The 12,505-nt window shown below is 41.5% G+C and overlaps 1 protein-coding gene across 16 annotated transcripts in view; it reads left to right on the forward strand.

The window, feature by feature from the left end:
* The window catches only part of BEND7 (BEN domain containing 7), an 81,318-nt gene that overhangs the window by 45,291 nt on the left and 23,522 nt on the right, over window positions 1-12,505 (forward strand). For 12 of the 16 annotated variants that reach the window (XM_038530088.1, XM_038530077.1, XM_038530089.1 and 9 more), the window contains 2 exons: window positions 259-484; window positions 7,630-7,764. In XM_038530088.1, coding sequence (XP_038386016.1) covers window positions 259-484; window positions 7,630-7,764 — 361 coding nt within the window. The remainder of the gene's footprint in view (window positions 1-258; window positions 485-7,629; window positions 7,765-12,505) is intronic. The other 4 variants (XM_038530086.1, XM_038530087.1, XM_038530083.1 and 1 more) reach the window with 1 other exon arrangement.

Genomic DNA, 12,505 nt, shown 5'->3' on the forward strand with positions numbered 1-12,505 from the left:
GACAAGAATGTATTTTCAGGGTACTCTTCTCTGTTGCTTTCAAAGAGACTTAATGCTAGAATTAGAGCATCTTATTTTGTGAGTAACAACTAGTCACTGGTTTTATAAATTGCATATACTAGCACACAGAACCAAAACCACATTGTTCGTAGTATATAGACACTTCAGTAGCTAGTGATGGTTTTTTTGTTGTGCATATGCCCAAAGTCAAATGCTTCAAATGTTGCTTTTAATGAAATATTTATGTTCTTTTGGTAGCCAGAAGTGCAACTTGCTGAAGGCTTTGATGTGTTCATGCCTAAATCACAGCTGGACTCTATATTGTCAAACTACACTCGCTCAGGAAGCCTTCTGTTTAGAAAGCTGGTGTGTGCATTTTTTGATGACAAGACTTTGGCTAACTCCTTACCCAATGGGAAGAGGAAAAGAGGACTCAATGACAACCGGAAAGGACTAGACCAAAATATTGTGGGTGCAATAAAAGGTTGGTCTGCATCATTTCATTTTATGGGTTCTTTGTTGAGCTTTGCCTTCATTTCGTAAAGATACAGCTGAAACTGCAGTCAGCTAACCAGAGGCTAATTTAATTTGCCCCTGGCAGTTTACCCAACTGGTGTGGCTTTGGGGTATATGAGCTCTGCGACTCAGCACCCCAAATATCACTAGGATTTGGTATTTTAAGGTGATGTTGACTTGTTAAAATCATGATTTCAGAGCCAGTTTGTCTTGCTGCAGAACCAAAAAGTTTTTTCTTAATTGTCTCTTAAGATGAAAGTATCCTTCTCTCTCAGTAATTTCTAAGAACTTCATCAAAACAACTTTGACTTCAGTTTTTAGTTATAAATAAGAATAAAGCTAGGATACTTTTTGGAAAATAAAAGAAAACAGTCCTCTCCAAAGTTCGGAAGCTGCTTTACCTAGGTCCTGGCTTCTAAAGACATTTTAATTGTCAATGAGCCCACTGTGAAGCCACGCCCTGCGCATGTCCACCTATTCCGGGCCTACTCTGCTCCCTCTGGTTTTGTGTATGGAGTCACGCCAGTCACCTGGAAAGAAAACCGTGAGTCTCTCCCACTTAGCACTGTGAACACATACCTGAGCTCCATTAAAAAAGCCACATATGCATATATGAGTTCATTTATATCCAGTTACACATCCTAGACCTATTTGTTAACTTTAAAACGTCCCTACGTAGGACTCTGACAAATGTAATTTCGGGTAATAGAAGTACTTAAATGTTATTTTCAAAAAGAACGTAAATGAATTCTCCAATGTAAACACAACTACCATGAAAATGGAATTTGAGATCAGGCCTTAATTTACACTAAAATTGCCGATAAGAATGTTCTTCACTGCCTCGTTCCTGCCTGGCTGGGGTTGTGGCCTGGGACTAGACATGGAGAGCCTTCCCTCCCCACTCCTGCTCCCCATTAGCTTGCAAAATGCATAAATGAATTTAATAGTGCTTAAAGAATACTTGGAAAAACCCGCGATTAACTTTACAAAATAACGTGATTTTTAAATGACGTTAGCAAGTACCAAACACCCTTTGTTCGTGGCCAGAAGGATCTAAGCCTTCACTAACAGAAGATTTTTCATTCTCCAACAGAATTTTTTCACTTAAGGTGACAGTTGAGTTGTATTAAATAAGAAAAGCTGCAGAGATACTACAATCTGTGTCATTTCTGAAAAGAATGATTCAGCCTGAAGTGACAGTAAAAACAAGATTACTGAATTTGAAAAATGGTCAGTGATGTAAGTGAGACCAAGTGAAGTCAAGAAGGGTCCCATTGCAATTTGATGTAGCTGGAGCCTTCTGGAAACATGAAGGTCAAAGCTGATGATGCTTTTCATGATGAGGCTCTTAGACACATTGAAATGTAGTCAGAAATTATTTTAATTTCCTTTTTTTTTTCCAGGACAATGTATTAACAGTATGAAAGTATTTGGAAATCAGGGAACCGTAAATGACCATGTTCCATTTTAATGATAGGAGAGGAGTTACCCTAATAATAGATGATAATGAAATATATCATTACAAGTAGAGTGATAGGAGTTTATTCTTCCATTTTCAGTTGAGACTGGACATCCTACGATAGTTTGAAAAAGTATATTACACAGAGAATTAGAGAATATGCCTTTATTTTCTTCACAGCCCTACTCTTTAGCTAGAAATAAAAATGGTTAACGAGGCTTCCACTCCTAATACACAATACAGATTATTCAAATCAAAGAACTTAAATTTTCCATACACTTCCTTTATTGTTGAATTATGTCTGGCATTGAAATTCTATTAAAACAACAAAACACTTTAAAACAGATAGAAACCCAACCATAAGCACCAACTTAAGTCAACAAATATCATATATTCACTTATTTCCTTGTAGTATTTACTCATAAATGTTTATACTTTGGTCTAGATTTTTTTCCCCTAATTATAAAAATAGTATACGCTTATAAAAAATCCAGACCGTAGGAATATATAGAAAGCTGAAAGGCCTCCATAATTCCTACAATATTTTCCCCCTAAAATCTTTATTCAAAGTATGACAATGATATCAGATTTATCATTCTTAGAAGGATATGCTGTTTGTAATGGTCAGCCAATATTTTTACCTGATTTATTCTGATAATTTCTCATAAGCACCCCGAAGACAAGCTCTGTGTTAAATATTTTTTTACTTCTTTTTGTGCTTCACTAAGAGCTTTACATATAGTAGAGTTTCCATCAATACATGTTGGGTGAGTGAACAGACATGGGTTTTTCTTTTTTATCTTGACTTTGGCCTTTAGTAGTTGACAAGAACTAAATACCCACCCTTATATCTTCTCCCAACCAGTTTGAAATAATTGACATCAAAATGTTGTAAATATTTACCAGTTAATAAAATATCAATGAGAGAAAAAAAAGAGGGGGGGGACCAAAATTCAGTATAAATTTGGTTACAACTCTCTCAATTTCCTAATACTTTTTTCCTTTACATATATAACCATACTTTCATTAACCCACGTATTATAATAGAAAGTGGTTCTTGAAAGTAGTTCGTAATTGAAGGTCTTATAATATAACTCTCCCCAGTTTTTCTTGCTATTTATTGGTAGAGATAGAAAGGGAAGTTTGCTTCCCTAACCCAAGTCTTTTGAATTGGAGTGATCTGGGAAAAAATAAAATGGTTTCTTTGTACATAATGGAGGCAGAGCTACTCATGTCACTATTGGTATCTGCCACATATTTTGACAAGATTTCACAAATCTTAAATACTGTCTTTCTTCTCTATCCTTTAATGCATCAGTACCGTATTCATTTCAAAAGTTCTACAACCTAGGAATATACAAAGACTGGTCGATTTTATAAAACATTAGAACTAAAAATAACACTAAGGGCTGCGTTCTGTTCCTTTTTTTTTTTTTTTTTTTTTTTTTTTTTGCATTCTGTTTCAAGTGAAGTGATTAGGTTGGGTAAAACAGCAGTGGCGGGAAAAGATGAACAAAAATCTAAAAAATGCTTATAAGTAAGAACAGAGGTGGGCTGAAGAGGAGTTTATTGGGGGATTATTAACAAGGTTCTTTGTAGTGATAATTAATATTCCCCATGACAGTATCTTGAAACTAAAACATAAATCTCTTTGTAAAGATCACACTTTTCACATATTTTCTTCTGTTTTATGGTGGTTAACACTTAGTGGTAATTCATTAAAAATTCATTTATAAATAGGACAAAGTATTGATGATGAAAGGATCTTTAATTAGAAACAGTCACCTGAGCACTTTAGTTTAATGCTGGAAAGAAGCAACTTATAATCTTATTAAGTAGAGCCTTAGATTCCAGTGCTGAGGATAGTTTAGTATCTTGGATTTAATTCAGAATTGATTTCATGGCCAGAACATAGAATGGAGGTCAGTACCCAGGTACACTCTCCTCGCTTCATGCTATACCTGCTGGAGACCAGCTAAATCTAGATATCATATGCCAGGAGACAGTACAGTTTGCCTTAGTGAGAGTTGTCTAAATATTGTTGTACTCCTCGGATCTCCAGTGATGCTCTTCAGGAAATATAGTTGCTATAAAACAATTTTTAGAACCTGGATTATGGCTTTAAATTCAGCTTCATGATGATTAATTGAGAAAGTTTTATTACTATCAAACTGTACTAGATTCTCAAGTCTTCTTGCTTTCAAAGGAAATTGCGTACACCTGTCAAATGAAAGACCAGTCAACTGCTCTCAGTAGACTCTGTGCAACACACAAACACACACATAAACCCAAACTGTGACTCCCCTGGAGAGCAGTTCCCACCTGCAGGGGATCACAGCCTCCCCGTGAGGGAACACTCCTTGGTTGGTGGTCCTCCAGAAACTTAATATGCCTCTCACAAGACTAGAAAGCCCACCTATGGTCAGCATCACCATCTCAGAGGCTCTGCCGAGCTGGCCACCAAAAACCTTGCATTTTATCCCGACAACTCTGGGGACTTGTAGGGTCTATACGAGTTCTTTCAGAATACCTTTATTTTGCATTTTTATTGCACATCAGACTATTTTTTATTTGATCTCACAGAGACATAAATTAGTATGGTTGGGATGGGATATACCTCCAATTTAGTATTTATTTTTTGATGGCCACTTTTGTGGATCCTAAGAACTCTCCGTAAGATCAAGGACGGACCAGGAGCTTGGGTTTGAACACCCTCACAGAGTCGGTGATACCTTCATTTACAGGAGAAAAAACCGAAGCTCTGAGAAATTAAGTAACTTAAGGATAAATATGTAGTAGCTGGTAGAGCCAGGATTTGGTTCCAGGTCTGTATGGCTCCCAAGCCACTATCTAGCACAATTCTTTCCTTCTGAGAGGGATATCTGAAAGGAAAGAAGAGAGATAACCCAACCTTAAATTTCAATCTTAAAATTTAGCATTTTTGGATTTTTTATGAATTCCAGTAGGAAGGTGGCTATACAAATTACTTAAAACGACCAGTTGGTTACTGTGTATGCAAAGCATATTCAAAGAGAATTTCTGGATAAAAGGCAGCAGCTATACCTCAGTTTACTCAGCAGGTTCAAGGGCAGGTCTTCCCTTAAAGCTAGTGATAATTGGTCCCATCATGCTAGGGAGGAGAACTGAAGTGCCATCCCTTCCCTAAGGAAAAGAGACACTTCTGAGACTCTCCAGTACACAGAGCTTGGAAGTCACACTGCATGTAAGTAATTTTACGAAACTGTCTGTAAATTAAATTCTAGCTGAACTGTTTGGCAATTGAAACCAATTGATGAATGCTTTAATTCAAGAATCCTTTTGGAAGATGCATAATCATTTGTTAATTTTTCTGTTCATATTTTTACATAACAGATCAGCTTAAAACAGGATAAACTGCATAATATATAACAGCAAAATAATATGTAACAACTCTATAATTACTTCACATACATAGCTGTCTCTCGGCTCGGGAACTCTCATGTAGTTGTGTTGTTTGTATTTTCTCACTTTTTATGAAGGCCCAGTGACAGATAAGTGATACTGAAACTTGGCCAGTCTATGTGTAAAACCTGGTATGTTCAACCCTTTCCATAGTGAGTCCCATATTTCAGTTTCATGTCAGGATTACCTGGGATATTGGTTCAAAATTCAGATATCCGGGTCCCATCCTCAGAAGCTGATTCAGTAGGCATAGGGTAGTCCCAGAAATCTGATTTTGGACCCTGACACAGGTGGTTTCACACCACCTTTGGAGAAACCATGCATGCCATCAAGTTCCTGCTGCTGATGGCTGATTCTAACATACAACAGCCCTCCTGTGAAACTCTCATTCCTCTGTTCCTTAAGAACAGCCCTTTCTCTGAAGGCTGCCCTACTTCTCTCCTGCAACAAATGAGAAGATAGCATGTGTCGAAGGCTCTCTCCTTTGCACCTCTTGAACTTAAAGTTACTTGTATCTGTTGTATTATGCAAGGTTCCTGGTTTTATACAAGCCTGCCATGCCTCCCCAAGACATCCCTGAAATAACTGCCTAGTTTACCAAAGTGGCAGAAAGGCTCTTCCAGACCTCAGCACGACTCTCACATCTGGATCACTAAACAAATGCTGTAGAGTTTTCCATATGGCCTTCTCACTAAAGGCTTGAAGAAAGCATGGTCCCCATTCTTGGCAAGCTGGCAGCCAGTCTCCTCAATTGCAGGTTTGGAACACTTGTAGCCAACTTTGACACCAAAGACATGGTCCATGCTGCTTCTCCAGTACTGAAGAAATCATGAGAACCCCAAAACCTTCACACTACCATTGTCCTCACAAACACAGAAGTCATCAACAGGCATGACATTTCTGTGAATACCACCAATGTTAGTGCCCACCCACTGGGAGCCAGGAACCAGTGACTTACAGAGGAGGAAGGCATGGCCTCTGACCTTAAGGAACGTACAGTGCAGTGGAGCTTCAGACATGGAAACAATGAGCCATAGCACAGAACCATACTCCAGGACAGGACAAAACACATGTCAAAGCACCCACTTGTGAATAGAGGGAGAAAGCACAGAGGATGTACAGCCCTGACTCTGAACTAGACTTTGAAGAATGAGAAGTATATCAAAGAAAAATGGTGGAAAAGGTTAACCACAGGATAAGTTTAATGCAGCTTACATTAAACAAAACATTGGGTGAAAGCCTTTTGCCCCCAGAGCTGTTTTAAGTCTGCTCTAAGTTGATGGGCCTTGAGTCCTCACCAACCTGTTTACCTTAAACTATTTAAATTCCTGTGAATATAGGTGCCGGGAAATATACCCCAGGGGTTTTTGGCCAGAGCTGTGCTGCTTGAATTTTCTTCCTGAGCCTCCGAAGGCCTCATCCCAGACCTGATGAATCAGAATTTGGGGTGTTTGGGCCACAGCAAGTCAGAAGCCTGTCTCTGCTTTGTCACTGGTCTTCCATAAGCTCAGAAAAGGAATCTCGCCTTCCTCCAAATTAAAGATCCATCTGCCTGCTACATAAGGAGCAAGTGGAAGTGTGGGGAGATTTGTTAAGAAGGTTGTGGCTTCTCATGGCTCTTTAATTCAGCCTCTCACATAATGGGCAGGAGCCGGTTGTGGGCTAACTCTCGAGGATTCAACTCTAACTCCCAGTCACTGAATTCTTACAAAGCCTGCATTTTAATACCACTGCTAGAGTTGAAAAAAACAGCCTCCTGTCAAAAGAGAGAAGTTTCTGTAGCACAAACAGGCCACTCCAGCGTGACTGTGCATTGCACAATGTTACGGGCACCCTTCCCGTTGTTGATGTTGTCAACTTGTATATTTATTATGACAGTGTTCTGGCAGACGCAAGGAAATTGTCCTGAGGAAGGGGTGCCTTCCTGGTTTGCACCATGGCACCGTACAGGCCAGCCATGGCCCTGGAAATAGCGGTGTCTTCTGCATTACCCATCACCTTTCTTGTGTGGCTCCCCCAGTAATGTGGCTGATCCAAGGTGCTCACCAGCATCATAAGGCAATAATGCCCCACCCCTGTTCTTTCCCATTGTAGGGGAGCAGAATTGTATAAGAAGTAAACAGTTGGTCAAATACATTCCTTGTACCTTTTCTCCTGGGCCTATCGTGGGCACCAGTAATCTGACAAATGTTCTGATTCCGTTCCATCAACAGTTACTATCGCATACAAGCTATGCCCCAAAAATCTGAGAGACTCAGGAATTGATGCTCGCTTGAATTTCTGCCCTAAAGGCGCGCGTGCAGATGATCATGGAATACTTCTCGTCCCTGTAGTACTATGGACTGATGGTAAGCCCACACAAAAAAACTAAGAGTGTATGTCAGCTTCCATTAAGGAAACCCCTTGAAAATCCATAGACCTTCATTTAAAATTGAACTGAAAGCGGTCATCGATTTTGGCTGCCTTCAAGACATCTTTGTCTAAAAGCAAGCATGCATCTATCCTGTTAAAAGCACTCTTAGAAGAGAGGCTGCCTCTGGAAACTAGTCCTGTCTTCCCACAGGCTGCTCCTGATGCTCACGTCTCCCGTTATACTGACTGTTTCCGTGTTCTTCTTTCTCGCATCTGGCTCTTAGGTTTTGATGCCTCTCCATGGTCAGCTCCTGGTGTTTCTCTGAACCTTCGCCTCCTCTCATCAACCATGTACCTTTGATCATAGAACAAATCCAGTGGTCGTTATTTTAAGCAGACCCCTCCCACACCTCTTCTTCATCACCACCCATACCATCAGCTTAGCCATGTGCAACTAAGTGGGGGCCAACCCTAATGAGAAATGTGCACAGAAGCCAGGAGCAAATGAGATCATTGACAGTGAGAGCTAAGATATGCAGAACATTCCAGCTTCATTGCAGGGCCTGGGCCTGGCCTCTTTTGAAAGAGTCAAGTGTGTCCTTCTTACACCCACAGTACACACCCTGAATGGTGGCCTGGGGCTTCGGACATAACACCCCCTCACAACCACACTGTTGGTAGAGGCATCAACATTCTGTTTCTTACGTTTGAAAGCTCAGAATTTTCATTAGCGCCTTTTTGCCTTTGCCCCTAATCCTGCCTGCTAACCCAGCCTTGTCAGTTCTTTGGTCCCTGCTCCCTCGTCACTGGTCTCTAGCTTCTGTGACAGCATCCTAATCCAGCTGGGCATCACTTTGTCCTTGCTGGTCTGGAAAATCTCTAAATATCCTCCCTCCCCTGCATTTCCCACTCGAGTTCCTGCTGTATTAGCATGTGGCCAAATAACACTTCCTTATAAAACTTCCTGACATTTCCCCTACCTAACTGGTCTCTGCCCGTTACATCAAGTCCAAACTCTGGCTCTTCCAGACTCTACCTTACTGGAATCTCTCTCCTTGCAACTACCTGTCCCAGTGTTCCTTCCAGGTGAACCAGCCCACTGTGGACACTATTCCTCGGGCATCACATTCTCATTGTGGACTTTGAGTCACGCTATATCCCAGGGCTACAATGCTCTTCCCTCTCTCTCTAAACAAATCTAACCCTTCATGGCTGAGCCCATGTCTCATGGCCTCTACAAGGGGACTTTCCCCAGTGTCCCAGCCTACACGGATTTCTCCTTTCCATGTCCCAGCCTACACGGATTTCTCCTTTCTCTGCATTCCTGTAGCACACATTACCTTTGTGTAGTTTACCTTAACCCTTTGCTTTGCTACTCATGGTTTATGTGGAAGATGACAATATCAGTTATTTCCCAAACCATGACACTTAGTAGAGTGAAGATAGTGGTCTTAACCATTTCACCGGGAAAACAGGCACTTTGAACCGTCCCGGATAAATCAGGGTATGTGACCATCCTATTTACATTTGGACATCTTGTCTTCTCAGCAAGACCACAAGCCCCTGTGGGCCAGAGATCACTCCTAGATTTGCTTTGCCTGTTCCTCAGCATGTGACACGGTGCCACTCACATAATCAATGATGAATAAATACAGGAAGGGAGGAAAGAAGGATGGAAGGAACGATGTGGTCAGTGTATCTTCACTGAAAAAGGTGGTTTCTTAAAAATGCAAACACAGCCCCACTACATTGGATGCACACAGGGCATGAATAACAGGATAACTACACAGCTTCCCTGTGACAACTCAGTGGAGGCAGAATGTAAGTCTGAAGATGAGAAGAAACAATGCCAACAAACAAATCAAGTGGTGCACAGCAATCGGGGCTGGTAGAAATCCTGTGAGTGAGAAGCATCAAGGTGATCCCGAATATCAAACCTGCCCTGTATGATGGAGGCCCTGAGAGCTCTGACTTCTGTTCAGTGTCACAGCAGTGTCCCCCGTATGCATCATGGAAGGAGTAGCATGTCGTGCTTTCATTCATACCAGAGAGTAATCATCTTTAAGATGTTAATAATGGTGCTGCAGGACTGTGATTTAAATAAACCCCATAATGCAACCCATAAGCAGGCTCAGTGTGCCAGTGTTCCGGTTTTTGCCATCTCAGGACTTCTGGATACCTCAGTTTGCTTATCCATCCTTGTACTCATCATCATGGCAACATGGTGCCTCGACGGTATCAAAGAGAACTTCTATATTGTCAGCCTCAAAATGTGAGCCTCCAAATTCTCCTAAAGCCGATCTCAATTAGAGGGGGGCTGTCACCATTAAAAAAGAACGGGAAACAAAAGCCTAACTCTGAGGTATCAGCCTGTCCTGACACCCAGTGTCATCACCCTGATGTCACACCACCACACAGCACCCATAGGCCAACAGTGGCAGGCATGGTGGCAAATGTACTGATCCTCATAGGTGAGGCTCTATTGCTACCACTGCCCTCCTAGCTCATCACTCTCATCCTAAATACCTTTGCCATCTCTGAGTATAGGTGGCTGTGAGGGACAGGACAGTACCTGAACTAATAGAACATGCCCTAACTTACTCTGCTACCGTGGACAAAGCTTCCAAATTTACTGGCCAGGGCATGAACCCAGGACCTCATGGGAATGACTTCGAAAGTTCATATTGCACAAAACCTGGGCTTTAAAAAGGAGAGAAAAAAATCAGTACTTTCTCATCATTTATATGCAGAGCAGACAAATCTAGAAGCGCCCCGTGCAGCAGAGCTTGAGTAGAGGGAGCGTTGGTGTGCGAGCGGTCTTTATGCCACTTGCCCGACTTCTTGAACTGATGATTCTCTCAGCTCTGCTCTAGAAGATAAGTGAGTTACACTATTTCCAAGATGCCTTCCAAGTAGAATTTCCATAAATCTGTGATTCTGAAACATTTTTCTTTGCCCAGAAAAGGGAGTAAATAGCAAAACACCATTACAGCAAAACTGGTTATTATCCAGACCTTAATATTTCACAGATATAATTTATTCCCTTGAAATATACCAAACATGTTAAACAAACATGTGTTGTAGCAGTGAGCCAAAGAAAAGTGTTAATCATATCTCCCACTAAGTTGTATCATAAATGAGCTCTGCTGAGGGCTCTCTTAAATCGAAGTAAATTTAAAATTAACTTTGCTTAATTTGAGAAACCACTAAAGGCACTTTCTTTTAGACAGAGATGCCATTGTGGCAAAAGCAAGACAAGGGATATTGTTCTTTTCTACCAGACTGCTCTGGCCTCAAATCTTTGAGAATTGCTGTGATTAAACAAGATTGCTGAGACCTCAAAGTCCCACCAGTTTGGGGATAGTGAAAGGAGCATTGTGGGTATAGACTTAACTTCTGCCTCTGCCACTAAGGTCTTGAAAGACGACCTTCTCTTGGGGGGGGTGGGGGGGTGTTGGCTAATTTTTAGAAGTCTCTCCCAGTTCAGAAATTCTATGGTTTGGTAACTTTAGTCCAGATTCTCAGAAGTAAACCTAGAGAATTAAAGAAATATGACTGTGAATCAATCTTACAGATACCAAGGGCCCCTTTCATTGCAGCCACGAGCTGAAAGTTCCAGCCCTGATGGTCCTTATGGTCATCTTTCACCCTACTTGACCAGAGGGCCTGCCCCACAGTCTCCTGCATAGATAATCCAGGAGGATATTCTCATTTCATCAATGGATGCATTCTTGTTTGCTTTACTGTATTTTCTTAACTCATAACTTAAAGATTTCATTTTTAGGTGCATTAGTCAATGAACTTTGCTAAACCTTACAGTTAAATGATCTTCAGGGCTTAGTGTGACCTCAAGACCTGTAGCTCTTTACTGAAGAAATTCTCTAGTTCTTTCAGGTTAAGTCACAGACCAGAGAAAAAAACGTTTCTCGGGTTATTCTTTCATGAATTGCTGCCTGACACGTGCCAGCCACTGTGCACCAGGGAGCCACGGCCCCTGCCCTTGTCAAGTGCAGAATCTCATCACTACATGTTGTTATTTTGAAAACCACTGGATGATGAACTCGGGGAGGCGGTGGGTGCCTTGCCTGAGACGGTCACATTTCAGCTGGGGGGGTGGTGGTGGATGACACCTTCTCCCTGCTACTCCCAGCAGACAGAGTACTGAGTCTTCACCCGCACCCCCCCCCCTCCAGAGAGAGTGGGCGTAAGGAGCGGACTTGAGGTCCAGTCAGAAGTGATGTCATCCCAGCAACATCGTAGGAGAAACTCTGATTGATTCGTAGGCTGATGAGAGCATGGCATGGATTCGTTTTCTCCCCACCTTACCATGGAGGTTTAAAACAGGTGTTATATTGACTTCATGCCCATCGTCTTTTTTTTTTTTTTTTTTTTTTTTTTAAGAATCAGAATGTTCAGGGTGCCCTGGGGGGCTCAGTCGGTTAAGCACCTGCTCTTGATCTCAGCTCAGGTCATGATTTCAGCTCAGGTGGTGAGAATGAGCCCTGCATGGGGCTCTGCGCTGGGTATGGAGCCTGCCTAAGACTTCCTCTCCCTCTGCCCCTCCTCCTCCTTAAAAAAAAAAAAAAAAAAAAAAAAGAATTGAAATGTCCTTCTCCCATCTCCTTTCTCTTTCTCCCGCCCACTCCAGAGTAACCTGAAGCTGTTGTGACTCTTTCTCACGTTTTCCTACATTATTGCTTAAGCGTGTGTCCGTAAATCACCTGTCCTGTCTTGTAA

The sequence above is a fragment of the Canis lupus genome, chromosome 2 (genome assembly GCF_011100685.1).
Source record: "Canis lupus familiaris isolate Mischka breed German Shepherd chromosome 2, alternate assembly UU_Cfam_GSD_1.0, whole genome shotgun sequence".
NCBI lineage: Eukaryota > Metazoa > Chordata > Mammalia > Carnivora > Canidae > Canis > Canis lupus.